Here is a 21,715-nt window from a genome sequence, read left to right as displayed (position 1 = left end):
ATGTAAAATATTTGACGTAGTTCGGTTGCTACACCAACAATGCAACTAAGTATGAATAACCTAGTGCAACAGCGGAGCAGAAGATGACCTAAAGGTCGAAACGTGCGTCCTCCATAGATATACTGGATTCTTTTGGTTTGGTTCTAAAGAGAACTGATCATACTAGAGGCCCTGTTTGGACTCTTATATAGTTGAAATTTGTGGTAGTACGATACATTTATTGAATATCCTGGAGTTGCAGACACTCACATGTTTATATGAAATTTTCAAGAAGTTAGTTCACTGAGACCTCTACGAATTCCTAATAATATATTTATAATTTTGGAATAACTTGTAGATATCATACATAAAGCCCTACATGTAAAAATGAATTTAAGTATGCTAAATAGCAACTGGTTGAGCCTGATACCAAAGTTGAATAAAAGGAAGTTGAAGAACTGCTCAACTGCAGCGGCAGCTTGAAAAAAGTACTTCCTTTATGGTTTCGGCTCTTCTACGTGCTAGATCAGCGAGAAAACAACACAATGGTATGGTTAAATTAATCCACTTATAATTATTGAATCTGTAATTTGTGCCGAATATGTATACAACCTCTTACTTTCTTAATTAACTAATAAATTGATGAAAAATAGATATGGAATACTAACCTCTCCACCAATATTTACCCTCTTTATTTAAATTAATTAGAGGTTAGGTCTGCCTTGATTTAAGACAAAGGTTAGAATCCTGGCCTATGTTATGTAGGCCTAGTGGTGGTTATATAATTCCATACTTCGTTAACATTTTCTCAGTGCTCTTGTTAAAAGTTAAACCAGTTTCTATAGTATCTTATTATTGGGTTGTCAAAACTGAAATGACAACCAAATGGTAGCCTAGGCCTATTTATAATCCAATTCCACTAAGTCCTATCAGCTTTGGACTTAGCTAGCCTAGCCTAGGCCTAGTATTTTTATCGGCTGCACTTTACTTTACGTCGTAGGCCTACACTCATTTGAATGAAAATATCGATTTATCGATTGATTCATTCGATATACCGGTATCGTTGGGTTAGTTAGGTTAGCAAAATCATTCTAATAAATGTTAAATAGGCCTACAACCTTTTTCTTATACTGAACAGTCCATCACTCATCGACGTAGGCGCAAGTTTAGCCCTCCGAGTGTTGTGTCGTAAAATCGACACATAACACACTTTGTGTAGTGATTTGTGTCAGGCGAAGGCTCTATGACTGACAAAATCGGATTGAACTGGATCGAGTTAGGTATCGTTTTATTTGGCAGATTCTAAGCTTTCTCCCGAGGTCTGTCTCTAAGCGCTTTTTTTCTCGAGCCGATCATAATTGTAGCAGACAGCTGACGTGCGTATTTGTAAACAGCTTGGTTAACTTCGCACCGATGACTGATGTGTTTTATTGCGTTTATCATTGTTTTATTGTTTAAAATCAAAAGTAGTGATATACGTGGTGCATTATAAGATGATTTAAGTGTTTTTGAAGGGCTTGTTTGATGATCCTGAAGAAGTAGGTAAACTCAGTGATAATGTTGTAAATTATCAGCCAGATTCCTAGCTATGGTTAGGCTATGCATTCTTAGCTAAACGCTATGTACCGAAATCTGTTTTTTGCCCATAACTTATTTATTTTCAAATCTACTTCCTTATATTATTATATTTTTGGAATCCTCATAAAATTTTGAACAAAGTGGCTATTTTAAAATATTTGTAGATCTATAAATTATAACAATTTATTGAGTGCAAACATAAGTTTTTTTTCATTTATTTTATTTTTGAGAAATGTTAACCCCACAAAAATTGTTGAACATTTTTTTGTAGCCTAATGTTTTATATGTTACATTGAAGCCCATAATTTTCCAAACAAAATGATATATAAAACAGTATACTTTACATTGTTTTTAAGTTTCTAAGATACATTTTAATAAAACCCTGCGATTGCACAATAAATGGGCGATTATTAAGACCAAAACTAGAGACACTTGGAGGGTTAGCCAGCGGCCTATTTAACATCCGGTCTGAACAGTCAATACCTTCCATGAAGGAGTTGTACGAATCTATCATCCCTGGTTTTCTTTTACTTACAATTTAAGCTTTACCTAATTTTTTCTTACCAAGTTACTGATTTTACAACACACTTAGGCCTAAGTTAGTTACAGAAGAAGCACTGGGTTCTTTTGTGAGGCCTTTTCCTTGTACGCAACCATCAATTTGTGGTCTTTATGGTTGTAAACTTTTTGGCCTAAACTTACTTCTATATATTTAGAATAGGTTTTTGATCACACGCTATACATTTTTGATCAAAACCATGTGTTATTAAAGCCTGTAAGTTTTGTTGTTTGAGTAATAGACCTATACGAAATACAGAGTTGCCGTCAGCAACGCTCGGCAATTTATTTATGTTTTAATACATTACGATGCTATGAGCGACGCTGTGGCAAAAGTTTTATTAACCTTACAGAGGGCGCATTGGTTTTGAAAACGGAAGAGGGGCAACCAGGAGGTTACTTCCAGGTCAATAAAACAAACATTTATTTAAGTAAAATTTGTATTTTAGTGTGCAAATTATTTCTTTTTAAATTTTATAGGGACATCAAGAATGTGTTTTTGTGAACTCTTAATTATAAAATAACTTAGGCCTAATTAGATTTTATAAATAGGCTATGAAATTAAACTATTATTCTATAAAATGTTCTAACATAAAAGTAGGCTAGGCCTATATCAAGAAATATTTTACAAAAATATTAACTTATGATTCAAGAAGATACCGTAATAAATTTTACCACAATGTCCTAAGTGGTTCTACATGATAACACTCACAATACCTGATGTTTTAAGTCATTTAAGTTAACATAATGGGTATCTTAATAGGCCTACCGGTACTAAATGACTCTGTACATAGGTACATCGTTCGTGAATCTCCCTTTCAGCACTGGCTAAGAGTGTTGCAATTCAAAATTTAACTTCTTCACTTATCTTGTAAAAACTATATATTTACTAAATAATGTCATGAATCGTAAAAATATAATTATTTACATGCAATAATCAAAGCACACACTAAAAACTATAGGTCACACACGGAAGTTGCCCCCAGGCTGTACAAGAATTGGTAGAGCGCACTTGGAAGCTACTTCCAGCCTCTTACAAAACTGAACACATCTAAGTAGGGGTGAGTTTTGACCTTCGAGGTACAGTGACACTCACACTGCCGACACCACTCAAAATTATATAATTGCAAAAATAAAACATCCATGGAGGTTACCTCTGTGATGCAACCTCTGGAAGGTTAAACTTGCAAAGAATTTGTTATGGTATTTTAACTTTTATTGGTTTGGACAAGATATTTGTGGAGGGGCTAAACTTAGTTTAATGTATAATAAATCTTAGCCCTGTTAAAAATTCTCCAGCATAGGCCTATTACTAACAATTTTCATATTATCATAGACAAAAAGAATGAAATATAGACCGTCAGCCGTACTGTGGTTGCCATGGTTACCATAGGTTCCGGCGCACACCACTGTAGTTTACGTAGCGCGTACGCCGTAACTACCGTGGTGCTCCAAGCGGTGTGCGCCAGAACCTATGGTAACCGCAGCACAGCTGACGGTCTATATTTAATTCTTTTTGTCTATGATATTATCAAACATTAATGTTAAGTTAAGTCATCAAGTTACCATCTTTGTGACGTATTGAGCGATGTCAACATTGCTAATTTATCACATGCTAATTTACATTAGGCCTTCAGATGTAACTTAGTTCAATCCAGTTTTAATGTTGACTTGATGTATTTAAGCTATCGAGCTTAATGAGAGTTATAATTTTACAGAGTGAGGGTACAGCTACCATCCGTACTAGGAAGTTTATGACAAACAGACTGCTATGCAGGAAACAAATGGTAAGTTGCAACATGTTAAGTTTAGTGTCCAGGTAAACCGAGATTTTATTCATAATTGTATGAGATCTATATATTTCGAACGACTTTGTAACTTATAGTCTAAAGTAAATCGCCCAATCAGCTCAATAAAACCTCTTAAAAAATTGTCTTTTAATAGAATGTACAGAGGTTAAATTTTAACAAAATATATTTTATACAACAAAAATATAGCCTATAAACATTTGATCATGGTTAGTAAACAATAAGAATAAAGCTCATAAAACAAGTTATTTATCAGCAAATTGTTCACTCCGCTTGAACGTACTTCACTCCAATCACGTGAGGGAGGTGATTGTAAGTGAAGTGAAAATCTTGGAGCTGTCTAGTCTATTACTCTTGATGTGACTGTAACTGCAGTATTGTGCTTACTGAAATGACGTTTATCTGCTATCTCAGTTCTTTCAAATGATACCATTGTTTAAATAGTAATTTATATGTATTGAGTTGAGAGATAAAGAGCGAGGTGAATATTAAGGTACCTACGCACTATTTCTTACCTGAAATGTCTTTAATCAAGAAATATTAGATTTGCGAGGTAGTTTCACCCGATTTCCAAGCCATTACCCTTAACTCACACAAACTCCTGGTGCATGCCGGAATACATTGATTTGCAGCTGATTTGGTGGCAAATTTAAAATATCACAGCAAATTCATTGTGACATGTAGACATGTAATTCTTCATAAATAATTAAAAACGTGATGATAATAAACATCTATCCTTATCTGATTAACAAATGGCATAATTTCGTTGCTATGTAGAATGATAAAATTATTTTTTGACATTATGTCTTGAATATTTTTAACTTTAAACTTTCTTTACTTAACGGTTTGAATGGTCTTTATTTAGCGAGCGTTTTTCATATACAATATTCTGCTTTTCAAAACAACTCTTGTCCTTAACTTAGTCACTAAGACATGGAGACACTGAGCAAGGGGGAAAATTAAGCTTATAAATAAATTTTTTTCACACATGATTTTAGCGAATTTCCCATATAGAGAATAAGCTACCGTAGGTCTCATGGTAAGACCTAGACCCGGGACCGATTTACTTTTAGCGAATTTCCCTATAGGGAAGTAGGTACTGTATTACCGTAGGTGGCATGGTAAGACCTAGGCCCGGGACCGATTTACTTTTTCATTTTGATGTCCCCAGAGGCCAAAAACACCATTCGTTCAAATTTTTATTTAGCCTATGTATAGGCCTATATATAAAATATTTATAACAGATTTATATATAATATAATATGGGTCCGTGAACACAATTACTTGTGTAATTTTTGTCTGATTTTGATGAAATTTGGTTTGGAAGTGTAAGGCAGGATAATCTCGAATGAGTTCGAGAACCAGCATGATCGGATGGGGTAAAAATAGGTTTTTCTAATTATTTGCCCCTCTAAACAAAATTTCCCAATTTCTCTCTTGACAATTTTAAAGAACTTAAAAAAACTAATAATTTAATATATCCCAGTGTTTTTGACCAATTTATTGGTTACGGAGAAAATTCAAAAAAAAATTTTTTTCAAATTTCCATGTTATTCTGATGGAGAATGTTTTAAAAAGTTGTAGTTTGCTTGTTTATGGATATATTTTGATCAAACTTGGTACGGTAAATGTATTTATTTTATACCAGTTATGTTCCAGAAAACAAAGGGGAATGTGTTTAACTATTTCATACAACAGAATTCAAGATCAAATTTTTCGCTTCAATGTCGTCTCTGTTGCGAAGCATGGGTACAACAGCTAGTAGACAATAAATCTGAACATTTTAAGGGAATATTTTAGTAGAAATCCAGTTAGGAAATTGGAAATTAGCTTAGTCTGCAGGTTTTATGCGGCGGGTTATTTTTTAACATATTACTTTTTATTGTAACTTATTTTACATCAAATTTGCCCGTAATTTGATTATGACCCATTAGTGATTTCTACATATTGTTGTCTGTTATTTAAATACAATTTAAACCAAGCTAAAGCTCTCTCTTTGATACCCAAAAAAAAGAAGATATTTACCAACTTGTGATGTGACACAATAACAAAAGCCTTGAGGTCCAAAAAAGACCCCTAGTAACTTTTAATTTCTGGTATCCACCGAATCTATTGGGCCTGCTGGTTTAATGAACTGAACACTAGCATTAATTACAGACTTGCCGGATTGAAAGACCTTCATCAATTAAGTTGTTGGTTTCCAGAAATTATGTTTTAATTTTATACACATAGCTTTTTCAAAGATCTTAGAAAAGGAAGGTAATAAATATATTGGTCCATAATGTTTTCTTTTTCATCTCATAGGGTCTATAAAACAGTTATTACTGTACTAAAGTGTAAATTATATCATCTAATATATAAAATTCTCGTGTCACAGTGTTTGTCTGCAAACTCCTCCGGAACGACTTCACCGATCGTTATGAAATTTGGTGTGTAAATTCTGTAGGTATGCGAATCGGACGTAAACTATTTCCCGTTTCGAAATTCTTAAAAGGGCTCCGCCCCAGTGGCTCTGGAGTTTCCCATGTTAACCTTATGAGAAATGGAATTAATGAATCTTAACAGCTGTTTCAATTAAACAAGTTGGTTCTGTTCTATGATGTTCAATAGCATTAAAGTTACAAGGATTACCAACAGGGTGCAGCACTATTATTTCTTTTACATTTATGACAACAGCTAATTTGCAACCAAAAGGTGAGTGAGCGTAGCGAACGAACTTCAACCTGGAGGCGAATTAGCGTAGCGAACGAGCTAACCTGAAGGCAAGTGAGCGCAGCGAACGAGCTCCAACCTAAAGGTGAGTGAGCGTAGCGAACGAGCTCCAACCCAAAGGTGAGTGAGCGTAGCGAACGAACTTCAACCAGGACGTGATTGAGCGATGCGAACGAGATCATCTTGAAAATTAAACGTAACGGTACTTTCTTTCCATCGGTCTGTCTTAGGGGAAACCTATAACTTAAGCGATACGAAGTTCGCCGGGTCAGCTAGTATAACTATATTATTATAAACCTGTATCAATTATGCCTCTCACAATAAACATTTTAAATGCAAAATTAAATATTTGTTAAAGGCAATTGATCATATTTGTTGAGTGCAATTTAATATTTGCCACATGTCTGTTTTTAATGTTATACTTCAATGATGAATACCAGATGGTTAAATTGTTAAATGTGTTGTTAAAAACAATAATAGTTTTAATGTATGTCTTCTTTAGTTGGTTCAATTAAAAAGTGTTGAGTTTAATAATTCAGTTTGCCCTTTTATTTTATTGAGCTAGGTATTTTAATTTAGTGTCCAGGGAAACCACATATTTACAGGTTATGGGCCCAGGGCTGTTTAAATACGGAATTTGTTAATATTTTTTTTTACCTGGCTAATGAAATTGAATTAATATGGCAACTGAACATGAAAAGTATCGAATACCATTGTTGGATGGAACCAATTTCAGCAATTGGAAATTTAGAATTGAAACTCTGCTGGAGGAATTAGAATTATTATCTTTTGTAAAGGAATCTTATGTTACCAAAGTTGAATTTCTGGATAAAGACACAGATGAACAACGAGAGAGGAAGGAAGCAAGGTTGTTGGAATTAGCGAAACAAGATCGAAAGTGCAAGTCGCAGATTATACAGCGTATTGCCGACAGCCATTTGGAATATGCAAAAGACAAGGCAACTGCTTTTGAACTATGGCAATCTCTCTGCAACACTTTTGAAAGGAAAGGAATAGCTAGCCAACTTCTACTAAGGAAGCAGTTACTAACAATGAAGTTTGATGCGAAGAATGATGTTTTAAATCGTCACTTTCTGAAATTTTACAAAGTCATAAGAGAGTTACGTTCTACAGGAGCAACTGTCGAGGAATCTGACATTGTTTGTCATCTACTACTGACCATGCCCAAAGAATATGACGTCGTTGTCACGGCCATAGAGACTCTATCAATGAAGGACTTATCTCTAAGCTTTGTGAAGGTCAGACTGCTGGAAGAGGAGACAAAGAGGAGGGGCGTTGGAAAAATTGAATTTGATTGTACATCACCTCCTACTGCCTTCCAGTCTCAACCAGGGAAAAAGAAAAATTTTCCAGGAAATCAAGGAACTTCTGGCAACTCGTTCAATTTCACTTGTCACAGATGCGGAAAGCTTGGACACAAACGAGCTAACTGCAGAGTCAAATTACCACAGAACCCATCAAAGAAAAATAATTCTGCGAACGTGGTCGACACCAAACAGGAAGATGCATTTTGTTTTGGAACATCAAGTGAAGACTGTTCAGCAGATACCATAAATTGGATATTAGATTCTGGAGCAACAGAACATCTGGTTAACAGTAATGAGGTATGTCTCTCTAACTTTAAGAAATTAGAACAACCTATTAAAATCGAAGTAGCCAAGTCTGGAACATATCTTGAAGCAAAAAGTAAAGGGGAATTGTATGTCACTAGTGTTGTGGAAGGGAAGGAAGTTAAAATAACAATCAAAGATGTTTTATCTGTACCTGGAATTAGTTACAATTTACTTTCAGTAAAAAAATTGGAAATGAATGGTTTTTGTGTTATCTTTCAAAATTCATGTGGCTTGATTAAGAAAGATAATCAAACTGTTGCGGTTGCAAAAAGAAACAATTCTCAGTTATATATGTTAAATTTTTTGCAACACAAAGCTTTGTCAGTGTCTTCAACTGAAACAGAAATGAAGCTGTGGCATGACAGGCTTGGTCATTTGAGCTATGGTTGTATTAAAAGTCTCAGGTCGCAGGTAGATGGGATGGAGTTAAATGCTTCAACATTACCCTTAGAAAAGTGTTCAAAGTGTGTTGAAGGGAAACAATCACAATTTCCTTACAATCAGAACAGGAGACGTGCCACCAGACCTCTTGAGTTGATTCACAGTGATTTGTGTGGTCCAATCTCACCAGTTTCATTTGACGGTAAGAAATATATCATCACTTTTATTGACGACTTTACTCATTTCACGGTGGCCTATGGTCTAGAATCGAAGGCGGAAGTCACACGATACGTCAAGATGTATCATGCTTTGGCTACATCTCATTTCAATCTAAAGATTAGCAGATTTCGTTGTGACAATGGTCGTGAATACAAGTCAAATGAGTTGAAGCAGTTTTTTGAGGAGCAAGGAATTCAGTATGTGTTCACAATCGGATATACTCCTCAACAGAACGGTGTCTCAGAACGAATGAACAGGACTATTGTTGAAAGGGCTCGTTGTTTAATACTTAATTGTGAATTAGGTAAGACATTTTGGTCAGAAGCTGTTCGAACTGCTGTATATCTAATCAACCGAAGTCCGACATCAGCTTTAGGAGGAAAGATCCCTGCTGCTTTATGGTACAATGAGAAGCCTAATCTTAGTAAGTTAAGAGTTTTTGGCTGTGCAGCATATTTGCTGTTACCTAAGGAATTAATATCGAGTAAATTTGACAGCAAGTGCTTGAAGTGTTACTTTACTGGATATTGTCCTAATGGTTATCGACTGTGGTGTCCTGAAGAAGGAAAAATAATCACTGGAAGAAATGTTGTGTTTTATGAGGAAAAATTTAACTTTGAGAGCACACCAATTGAAGACTGGATTCCCGATCATGTACATGAATCCAGATCGAGTAAAAAGGAAGACAAGAACAAAGAAGAACCCAGATCATTGTCTGATGAAAATCAAAGAATTTCTATACCAGATCTTGAAGAAGAGGAAGAAGAAATTGAAGATCATGTAAGTGAAGAAGAAACAATAAGACACTCTACCAGAAAGAGGAATGTGCCAAGATACTTACAGGATTATGCAGTTCTTGCTCTGAATGCTGAATCTTTTGTCGATGATGTACCGCAAAGTTACAAGGATATTGCAGCACGTGATGATAAGGATCATTGGTATCAAGCTGTTAAGGAAGAACTTAACTCTATAAAGGAAAACAAAACTTGGACTTACACTGAACTACCACCTGGAAGGAAAGCTATCTCCAGTAAATGGGTTTTCAAATTGAAGAAAGACATGGACGGAAATATTGAACGATACAAGGCAAGACTTGTTATCAAAGGATGTTCACAGAGAAAGGGTTTTGACTATGAAGAAACATATGCTCCAGTGGTTCGTCTTGCAACAGTTAGGGTGTTGCTGGCTGTAGCAAACGAATGTGGATTAATTCTTGAACAATTAGACGTCAACAATGCTTTTCTTCATGGTGAACTGAAGGAGGAAATATATATGTCCATTCCTGAAGGAGTTGAAGGAACACCCGGCTCCGTTTGCAAATTGCAAAAGGCGCTATATGGCTTGAAACAGGCACCATTAGCATGGAATCAAGCTATTCATTCATTTCTCATTTCAGTTGGTTTCACCCAATCAGAATCCGACAAATGTCTTTACGTTATGATACAAAATGATATTGTCGTGTATCTTGTGCTCTATGTTGATGATATTCTCATGGCAGGAAATAATAGGGAGAAAATCAAGGAAATTAAAGTAAAGTTGAATGAGAAGTTTAAAATCAAGGAATTGGGAGAACCAAAAACATTTTTGGGAATCGAAATCTCCAGGAGTGAGGGGGAAATGTACTTAAGTCAGACTGCCTACCTAAAGAGTCTTCTTAAACGATTTAACATGCAAGATTGTTGCCCAGTCAAAACGCCAATGGAAGTAAAACTAGAAATCAAAGGCGGAAAAAGGACTGATAAGCCGTGCAGAGAAGTAATCGGATGCTTAATGTATGCAATGCTAGGTACAAGGCCAGATTTGAGTGCTGTAGTAAATTTCCTAAGCAGGCATCAAAGTGACCCAACAGAAGAACTCTGGAAATGTTTGAAGAGAGTCCTAAGATATATAAAAGGAACAATCGACTTAAAATTATGTTATCAAAAGAGCAAACAAGATGACATTATTCTGGCTTACGCTGATGCAAACTGGAATAAAAGTGGAGATTCAAGATCGACCTCAGGTTATCTCATACAAGTGTTTGGAAGTACTGTAAGTTGGGCAACAAAGAAGCAATCTAGTGTTGCGTTATCATCTACAGAGGCGGAATATGTAGCTTTGGCAACAGCAGCAGCCGAATTACTCTGGATGAAGTATCTGATAGAAGATTTTCAAATTTTGCTTAAGTTACCAATCCGCATCCTGGAAGATAATCAATCTTGCATACGACTTCTACAGAAGTGGGAGCATCGCCGATTGAGACATGTGAATGTTAAATACAATTTTGTGCGGGAACTTCACCAGCGGAGAATCATGTCTGCAGAATATATATGTTCGGAAAATCAGATTGCAGACATTTTTACAAAAAGTCTGCCTGCACCTCGGTTTGGCAATTTGAGAAAGATGTTAGGATTGTTTGTTTGTTAATTGTGTCAAATGTAAAATTATTAAATTGAGGAGGGGTGTTGAGTGCAATTTAATATTTGCCACATGTCTGTTTTTAATGTTATACTTCAATGATGAATACCAGATGGTTAAATTGTTAAATGTGTTGTTAAAAACAATAATAGTTTTAATGTATGTCTTCTTTAGTTGGTTCAATTAAAAAGTGTTGAGTTTAATAATTCAGTTTGCCCTTTTATTTTATTGAGCTAGGTATTTTAATTTAGTGTCCAGGGAAACCACATATTTACAATATTTACTTACTTACTTACTGCAGTGGCCATAGGTACCCCAAGTGGTACTTGGCCTCGCCTACACATTGCCTCCAGCCTTCTCTGTCCTGCGCCTGGTCTTCATTTCTACCCAGCTTCCTCAAGTCCCGTCGCACCTGGTCCTTCCATCTCAGTTTAGGCCTGCCTGGTGGCCTTCTGCCTTCTGGGTCGTTCCTTAATACACTGCTTAAGGTTGTGCCATGTTCTCTTCTGAGGACATGACCCGCCCACCTAATGCGTCTGCTTTTTACCTCAGCTGTTATATCTGGGTCTTTATATAGCTCTCTTATTTTGAAATTATGTCTAATTCTCCAGAATCCATCTTCTTTAGTTGGGCCATATATTTTCCTAAGAATTTTGTTTTCAAAAGTTACTAACCGTTTTTCTGATTTTTTGCTCATTACCCAACACTCAGATCCATACATTAGTGTCGGTCTAATTATAGTTTTATAAACTCTTACTTTAGTATTGCGGGATAACAGCTTTGAGCTCAAAATTTTGTTACATGCATGGAGGCTTCTGTTTGCAGCATTGAGTCTGTTAGTTATTTCCAGTTCTTCATTATTATCATTTGTTAATAAGACTCCCAGGTAGGTGAAATTGTTCACTTTTTGGAAAACATGGTTTTCTATCTGCAGGACTTCATTGTCCTCTTCTTGGTCATCTCGTCTACCACATTGCATATATTTAGTTTTTCTATCATTTATTTCAAGGCCAGCCTTTTTCGTTTCCTCAATCAATATTCTGACTAGATCTTCTAAGTCTTGTTTTGTATGTGCTAATATCGCAACATCATCCGCAAAGGCTAAAATATTTATTTTCTTTCCTATCTTTATCCCTACCTCTGAACTTTTAACTTTCTGTAGTGCTTCTTCTAGAGCAATGTTGAAAAGTATTGGGGATATTCCATCTCCCTGTCTCACTCCAGTGTCTACTGAGAAAGCCTCTGACACTTGTCCTTCCACTTTTACTTTACATTTTGAGTCTTGGACACTTAATGAGGCCATTTTTATAAGTTTTTTTGGAATTCCCTGTTTTTCCATTACTTTCCATATTCTTTTTCTGTCTAAACTGTCGTAAGCTTTTGTAAAGTCTATGAAAATGCAGTAGAAAGATTGTTTAAATTCATAGTATTTTGCTATTGATTCTTTTAAAATGAAAATTTGATCTATGGTAGATTTTCCTTTGGTAAAGCCAGCTTGATGTTCTCCAATGATGGTTGATGTGTATTCTTCTAATCTTCTCTGTGTAATTTTTGACAATACTTTGTAAGTTACATTTAAAAGTGATATACCTCTGTAATTGTTACACTCCTGTTTACTGCCTTTTTTGTGTATGGGGACTACTAACGCTTCTTTCCATTCATCTGGTGTGTTTTCTGATTCCCATATTTTTGTGATCAGTTTGTGAATTTGTTCTGCTACGTATTTCTTTCCTGCTTTTAACATCTCTGCTGCTATTCCATCTTCTCCCGGCGCTTTATTGTTTTTCATGTCCTTTATTGTATTCATAATATCATTTGTTATCGCCCTGACAATTTCAGGGGGCTCACATCTTTACTTCTTTTTGGTCAAAGTAAGCTGATATTTTTCAGTTTTGTAATCATATATGTGTTATTTTTAGGTGGTTGATGTTCTTCACCCAGGTCAACCCTCAGTAAAGAAGACTGAAATCAGGGAAAAGCTCGCAAAAATGTACAAAGTTACTCCCGATGTCGTCTTTTGTTTTGGATTCAGAACCGCCTTTGGTGGTGGTAAATCAACAGGTTTTGCTCTTGTCTATGATACCATGGACTATGCTAAGAAGTTTGAGCCCAAACACAGATTAGCAAGGGTATGTAGTTATCTCATAGTATTGTTTAAGTAGTGCAAGCTTATTATGCTTATATTAAGCTTATATTATGCAATTTCATCTGCTTGCTAAAAATGAATATTAATTTCTTTAGAGCATCTGGTCTCAAAAAAGTTATTTTATTATTTTATTGTGTTGAGTCCATAAATCTTTGTGGTTACAAGTAAACATGTATCAACATTTCAATTTTAAAAATCCATTAAAATTATTGAATATGAAGGTTTTGTAGTTGAGCCTGGTGGAAGTTTTTGCGGATTAAATTTGCCATCCATTAAAAACCTTTTATAGGTTTGGGTACGGTACTTAATATCTCGGGATATAATCCTGAGCTTTTCCCTTGGAAAAACCTATAAAATAACAATATTTGTTATTGTTTTGGTCTTTCGAGCAGTGCTTTCAGAATCAAGCCAAATTGATCAGAATTTCTTTCTCTTCATAATGAATGATAAAAGTATATCTCAGTAAGCCTTGTTTCGCAAGCTTACAATACATTTATCTTTTTTACAGCATGGCCTGTTTGAGAAGAAAACACAAACCAGGAAACAGCGCAAGGAACGCAAGAACAGAATGAAGAAAGTCAGAGGTACAAAGAAGTCTAAAGTTGGTGCGGCTGCTGGCAAGAAGGTAAGTTAGAGTAGTTAGTTCAAAGTAGCCTAATAAAAAGATTTATACTTCACATTATGAGGACTTTCCATACATTTTTATTACAGGATTCAGATAACGTCTAGTTTAAATATTTTTGAAGACTAGGGCTAGTGTGTTTTATTTCAGATTTCAATTCCTATTCATCTTCACGTACACCTTAAACCTGTCTTGACCGCCTATTATATGGTTTTTGGTTTACTGCACAGTTATAGGTTAAGATATTAAAACAAAACAATCCCAATTCGATTTAGTGTGTTTCATTTATCCTATTCCTAATACTAGCTTGTACCCGCGGCTTCACCTGCGATGGTATAACTTATATCAAGCAGCATAAGAAATAAACAGAGTATTATAGTATAAACCAAAAGAGGTGGCTCATATGGATGCTTGGCAGTTTCTTATTTTTTGTTTAGTTTCTTATTTTTTGTTTACTTAGTATTTTTATTGAGGTATGTCTTTAATCAGGGTTGTCAGCGACCAGGAATTACAGGAAAATCGAAAATTTTAACTGCCGTGAATAAACCGTGAAATATCCGTCAAAATGTTATATTTGGGCATTAGGCTATCCTTTAATTTAAACTATTATCATAATTAGAGGTGGGCCGATACCGATACTCGATACCAAAATACTCTCGATACCAGAGGTATCGTCGATACTCGATACTTGCCTGTTTTGGGTTCGATACCGATACTGACACTGAACCACTGAATGCTACGAATCGGTGCGTTGCGGATTAAGTCAGTTCAGTCAGAGCGCCGAGCGGGTAAATTGCCGTTGCCGTTACGAATCCTAGCTGTTTGCCTACTTAGTTAAATATACTCGAGTCGAGTAGTAGAGGTTAAGCCGATTTCGTTGATATTTGACAAGTAAATAATAAGAAAGGAAAATGTTTGAGTTTTATTTAATCCCTTAACCCCATTCAATATTGACATACTAGGCCTAATAATAATTGGCAACCTAGACATCGCTTGCGTCATCCATTTCACTGACAGTGAGAGCTGACACTGGGTGATGGTGATAGTGATAGGTAGTGGTGTGCAGCGAGTGCGATGTATTGAAATTTCAATTCGATTCTAAAAAGGGATGTGTCGATTATCGTCATCGATACCACCATCCATTGGTTACCACTTGCACATTGGTATCGGTTCGGTACCAAGACTCGATTGTCAAAAGTCGATTCCGATGACACCGACACCCGACAGGGATAAATATTTTATTTTAACATTTATTAACTTTATAGCTACAGTATTAGTTTTGTAATCACGATTAGTTTTGTAATCACGATTAGTTTTGTAATCACGGTTAACAATTTTCATAGCCAACTTAGAAACTATCTAGTTCAAAACAGCTACTGTGCCGGTGACATTGTTTAGCTTCAGCTCATTGCACAACACAATCTACATTTCAAGATGTCAGACTCAACTCATGAGACAACCGGCGCGCGAATGTCCTGCCAACACGAAATTAATTATACAATGTCTGTATCAATAAGTCAGACATTTAGATGTATTATTTTATTTTTAGTACAAAATAAATAACCTAAACACGTTGAAATGTTCAGTTTCCTCCCTGCAATATTCAACCATTAAACTTTAACATCGTCATCGTCGTATGGTTAGGCTTGCTTTATATTGTGCCAAAAAGTAGGTCCATATTTATCTGTACTATCTACTTGATTAAAGAGTTTAGTGAAGTTTTAAGTGCTACTATGACACAATGCATTTATTGAAAAATATCATAAGCCTTAGTCCATGTAGATTTTGTAATGTTATAACGAATGATGAATGTTGACAATAAAAGTATGTAACGACAGTTCTCATTGGTCAGGAGGCGACAACGCACTACCATGTCAGCCAATCGACTTTCGTGTTTCAATGGAGCAAATGACGATTGCTTAGACATCGTTTTATGTGCTTTGCTTATTGTGGGTGGGAAGGGTATCGATAATTTATCATGATTCGAGATCCGATTATGTAGTACGTGTTCGTTTATGCATAATGAGTATTAAAGTATACAAAAAACTAGGTTAGTTACAGACAGGTTCAAAACATCGATTGTTCCGATCCATTTTTGACACCCCTACACGGAAGTTATAGTGACGTCGAGCATAAGGGCCAGGCAGGCCGGTTCACAGTGAATCCACTCTGCCAAAACCTATTTATAAATTAGAGGAAACTTTATTAGATCTCATCACAGTCAAATTCAAACATTTACAGTGTTTTATAATAATTAACACTTAGAAACGTTTGTGTAATGGAAATCTGCAAGCGACTGACGCCGAGGGTAAGGGAGGGCATGTGAACCAGGCTTTAGAGCAAACTTTCTCTTTTCCTACCCCATGTCCCGTTAGACGGTGGGCGGGGCTTCACACTAAATAAACACTCAGTTCATTCATTCACAGTAGAGAATAGTTTTTGTGGCAGTGACGTTTGTCTCTTGTCTGCTCTTCATAGCTCACACGTAGATTTCTTTCGAGAAATTATAGGCCAAGTGATAATCTTGATTAAAAATAAGTGAAAAACTGTTGACATTTTCAAGAAGAAAAGTTAAGAAATAAAAGTGTTAAAAATAAAAAGTTTGTTTGATTAGTTATTCTGTATTTCAAAAATATCCTTTTTTATGAACGTGTTTTCAGCTAGACTTGGTGACTTTTTCATAGTTAAACAAATTTTGAAGATATATAACTGTTTCTATAAGCCTATTTATAAATTAGGCGAAACTTTATTAAATCTCATAATTTAGTCAAATTCAAACATTTACAGTAGGCCTATTTTAAAATAAACACTTAGTTCCATATTTTTGCAATTGTTTTTTGCAATTAATAATAAACCTTTAACACCAAAATACAAGTTTGATACACATACATATTGTGTTTTTTTATGGTATAACAGTTTTTAGTGGAAGACACTGTGCAAAAAAGATAGGTATCGGAAGTATCGGTATCGATAGGAATCGAGAGTACTTTGGTGGTATCGGTATCGACAATTTTTGGTATCGGCCCATCTCTAATCATAATGTTCGTTTATTTTCAAGGAATTTTATAGTTCTAACAATTTTTAACCAATATATACGAAAAATTGTATAGTGAATGTATATTTACGGAAGATTTAGAATATAAATTAACCAGATTCGAGAATCAAATCTCAGGTCCGCCGACAGAATACGCCGACTCGCTGCCAGCTCCATAATAACGTTTAGCAGGGTAGCAGCAGTGTCGATCCATGCATAGCTGGAACAAAGGTCTCAAAGGTCATGGCTTGATTTACGTCCTAGTTGAACATTAATTGTAGCCTATTTTAAATAGGGTTAGGCCGATAATAGAATTTCTCGATTCTATACCAGTTCTGAAATATTACTCACGATTCTTGATACCGATTTATATTAATATATGTGTCCGTTAGCACGATAACTCGAGCAAAAATTATCCGATTTTGATGCAATTTGGTATAATTGTGTAAACCTACATTTATTCGAACCAGTTTGCAAACCAGCATGATCGGATTATAGGAACAGGGGTTTATAGGGGGTTTTATGGGCTAAAAATGGTTGTTTCCCATTTTCACCCTGAAAACATAAAATTTAGAGCTAAAAAAAAAATTTAGTATATTGAAGCATTGTTGTATGCCTAACGGTTACGGGAAAAATCCCAAAATACCCCCACGGCAGCAAACCTGCAGACTATGCAAATTTCCATTTCCCTGAATCGATATAAAATTAAATCTATTGAATTAACATTAGGTTAAATGAGTACCTAGGTTTGCTGCTACAGAGAGACTAATAAAGTGTGTTTTTAGTAAAATATTTCAATAGCTTAGTATAAATAAATTTGCCAAGATTGATTAAATTATATAAACAAGAAAACTACAACATTCTACAATATTCTCCATAAAAATAACAATAAATTTATAACATTTTTATTTTGTGCGTGACCAATAACCACACAAAAACACTTTAGTATATTAAATTATTTGTCTTTTAAAACTCTTTAATTGGGAAATTTTGTGTTTTTTGATGGTCAAAATGAGGAAACCCAATTTTTACCCCGTAAAGCAACGTTCCCATGGTCCAATCATGCTGGTTAAGAAACTCATTCAAGTTTATCGCGCCTTACACCTTCAAACCAAATTTCATCCAAATCAAACAAAATTTACTCAAGTTATCGTGTTCACGGACACACACTTTATATAAAAATCTGAACGAATAGTGTTTTTGGCCTCTGGGGACATCAAAATGAAAAAGTAAATCAGTTCCGGGCTCAAGTATTATTATGAGACCTATGGTAATAGCTACTTCCCTATAAGGAAATTCTCTAAAAGTGTAAATTTTAAATTACAATGTTATTCTTATGGAGAATAAATAAACTGTTGTAGCTTTCTTGCCTATAGACATATTTTAATGTAATTTTGAAATTTTGTTCACAGTATTTATACTAAGCTATCAATATTTCAATAAAAAACCCATTTCTTCCCTGTAGCAGCAAACCTAAGTACTCATTAGAATTAATGATATTTAAATAGAATATAAATCTGTCAATTTTAAGGCAATAATTTAATGGAATTCCAGCCAGGCAGATGAAAATTTACTTAGTCTGCAGGTTTGCTGCGGCGGGGGTATTTTTTTATTACAATGTTAATAGCTTAACATTAAATAAATAAATTTGCCAAGTTTAATAAAAATATTAAACAAGCAAACTTAGGCTACAACAGTTTACTTCTCCATAAGAATAACATAGAAAATTTTAAATCTACAATTTTTTTTTAATTTTCTTGGAACTATTAGCTGTAGGCTACAAACACGCTTTGATAGGCTAAATTATTTGTTTTCCAAGCAATTCTTAATGGCTTTGAGAGTAATTGAGAAATTCAATGTTTTGAGGGTCAAAAATGAGAAAAAACCCAATTTTGTACCCCATAAAACCCCGTTTCTCTAAGTCTGATCATTTTGCAAACTTATTTGAATAAACAGGTTTACACATTTATACCAAATTTCATTGCAATCAGATCATTTTTACATTATTGTGCTTATAGACACATGTAGAGGGTGAGGCAAACCATGTGTACACAATGTAAAGCGGCCAAACCAATCAAGGTACAAATTACCCTTTAAAATGAGGTATCGCTTCTACCTTAACATTTAAAAATTTTCCCGGGTTTCGTTTAACCGGAGTTGTACTGTTAACAAAACTGAGCGTCGTCTGTTACGATTTTAAATTACCTGTGAAGAATTATGCACAAAACTAGGTAACATAAGCGTCGCTTGCAGGGAAAACCTTTGTATCTTACCATGAATTTATGAATGGAAACTTACTTTAAACATGTGTTGTATGTCTTGGTATAAATTGGTTATGAATGTGGTGCATAGAGAAGCTTAGCCTGGTGGACATAGGCCCTGACCACCAATGTTGAGGTTAATTTAAAAAATAAAGTTGCTTCCCCTGGAAAGTTAAATATAAGCGAGATTGTATGAGAAAAACTTCAACTGTCTGCCAATGAACTTAACCACAAGACAATTTGTGATGTTTGTTGGGTTTGCGATATAGGAAAGTACAAACAACAAATTCACCAACGTATTTTCATGTTACAGGGCAAGAAATGAACATAATTTTTATTCAGACCATCTGATTAAACAACCATGGTAAATCAGAGTGATGATTGAAGACATGATAAACAATTATTAACCGAGTGTTTTATTTTTATTTTTATTAACAAACCTCATTTAAAGCATTTTGGATTAGTAGGATGTGTTATGTTCAAATAGTTCAATAGAGGATGTTGTTTTGTTCATATAGACTTGCTTTAATTGCATGCGATTTGAACAATTCCAATTGAATAGTCGATGCTCCTGTGTGAAGTCAACCCTTAGCATAATGTGTGTGAAATGAATGCTTAACAAACAACCATGACTAAGTTTGATAGATAACATTGCATTTATTTCCTTAGTTTCATTAACAACTAATTTTATTATTTAGTAGCTTTATCAGCTGACCGTAATTTCATTGTTCGCTGCTTTTACCAGATGAAACTTCATCTCTAAACGGTCATGGATTTGATCATTTTGGACTAACATTATTGCTTGGTAATGAAAGGGCTAAATAGTATTTCAAGTATATGGGATATAAATAAAACTATCCTACAGCAGCCACCAGCACACTCAACTTGTCGTTTCAAATAGTTTTACTACCTTAATCAAGCCTTTGAGCCTATTAGATCACCACTGATATCAACTGGGAATTTTGGATGTTTTCAAAGAACGTAAAATCTGAATTTAAGATCTTTCTTACTGTCTTGAACAATCTAGTTTAGATCTTTCTTGATTTCTTGAACAAAGTTTTATGTCTTTATTTTCTGTTTCAGTAACCAAGCTTTGGTGGGAGATAACTGTGAAATCCATGTTACTTCAACTTCATTTTATATTTTGTTAATTTTAAATGTAAGTATAATGGAATAAACAGTTTTCTTTTATCAACTTCAGTAATTTTATTTACTACTGTAACCATTTTACCTTTCACATTCGGAGCTAAAACATCTTAACAAAATACTTAGGTAGCTTTACGGTCATTCTATTTCTAATATCCTGCCCAAGGACACTTTGACACTCAAGGTTATAAGAATTTTATGAAATTTAGTGATTTGATTCAAACCACACAACATTTGTCTGATATCTTGGTTATTTTCTGAGATTTGTCATGTCAAAGTTTGGGTTGAAACTTTTTAGGACATTTTCCACTATCTTAAGTGGGAAATGCAACATAATTTTATATTTTCTTCGATAATAAATCTGCTATTGGGGCCAAATTTAACCCAATTTTCTCTTGGCCAAATTCTGATATAAAAAGTTTACAAGTACAGTAGAGTCCCAAAAACTCGGCGTAATGTGGACTGGAAGGGTGTCGAGTTTGTGAAATGTCGGGTTATTGGGAACTAGGGTTATAAATATGAACAATACAATTTGTAATCCTTTTAGCTGCCTTATTTATTTATATTTATATTAGAAGTCAGTATTAGGTCATCAGATATAGTACAATAAATCCTTGGTACAAGTTGGGAATTATTTAACTTGAGCCCATGTTTAACTCGTACTCAAAAATCAGTAATTTTCTGAGCCAGGTAATGGCCGAGTTATCCAGACTGCCGGGTTATCGAGTGCCGAGTTTGCGAGACTCTACTGTAGATTGAATATAAACACAACTCCTTATTACAACTCCATATTCAAACTACCCTTAACTGAACCATAAAGTAAAATATCTAGACCGTTCTCTAAAATTCAATAACAATCTCTAAAATGAGTTCTAAACTTGGCCAATAACAAGGGTCTGACACCTAAACCCAAAATTTGATTTATTTCACAAAGAATTAGGTGCAATTTCCTATTGAATGGTGAAATATGTTGAATATTGATTGGTGGTGAAAAGAAACTGTGGAGGGGTGGTAATAGAAAGGAATATCTGTATGTCTAAGTTCAGTCAGCTTCCTGGCAAATTAAAATGGATATGTGACCCCACTGAATGTGTATTTAAACTGAATGTTTTTATGGTGGAGAGTAGAATATTTTGAACACAATGCATTCTTCACTTTTTACACATCTACACAATTAGACATGGTCATGACGTGGGCAACACTCATGCGATGACTTGAAACTTGACTGACCTTGGATCAC

At 34.8% G+C, this 21,715-nt stretch overlaps 1 protein-coding gene across 2 annotated transcripts; it reads left to right on the top strand.

Annotated features, from left to right (window-relative positions):
• Positions 1 to 419: 419 nt before the first annotated feature.
• Positions 420 to 20,524, top strand: LOC128986599 (40S ribosomal protein S24). 2 transcript variants are annotated; one of them, XM_054407044.1, is made up of 6 exons: positions 420 to 527; positions 3,834 to 3,902; positions 13,186 to 13,395; positions 13,921 to 14,037; positions 19,643 to 19,693; positions 20,413 to 20,524. In XM_054407044.1, exons 1-5 carry the CDS (start codon positions 525 to 527, stop codon positions 19,652 to 19,654), a joined length of 411 nt encoding a protein of 136 aa, XP_054263019.1. In that variant the 5' UTR covers positions 420 to 524; the 3' UTR covers positions 19,655 to 19,693; positions 20,413 to 20,524. The 2 variants fall into 2 exon arrangements, with proteins under 2 accessions (XP_054263019.1, XP_054263020.1); XM_054407045.1 differs by lacking the exon at positions 19,643 to 19,693.
• The last annotated feature ends 1,191 nt before the right edge of the window (positions 20,525 to 21,715 follow it).

This window comes from Macrosteles quadrilineatus, unplaced genomic scaffold, assembly GCF_028750875.1.
Source record: "Macrosteles quadrilineatus isolate MER2022 unplaced genomic scaffold, UCM_ALF_1.0 Scaffold_2__2_contigs__length_208266976, whole genome shotgun sequence".
Lineage (NCBI taxonomy): Eukaryota > Metazoa > Arthropoda > Insecta > Hemiptera > Cicadellidae > Macrosteles > Macrosteles quadrilineatus.
Note: the sequence above shows the minus strand (reverse complement) of the source record. Positions and strands in the feature narration are given on the sequence as shown.

Coding starts and splice junctions, on each gene's coding strand:
- LOC128986599 (XM_054407044.1), top strand. Junction 3,903..13,185: donor TGCTATGCAGGAAACAAATG/GTAAGTTGCAAC, acceptor TGTTATTTTTAG/GTGGTTGATGTTCTTCACCC. Junction 13,396..13,920: donor CCAAACACAGATTAGCAAGG/GTATGTAGTTAT, acceptor TCTTTTTTACAG/CATGGCCTGTTTGAGAAGAA.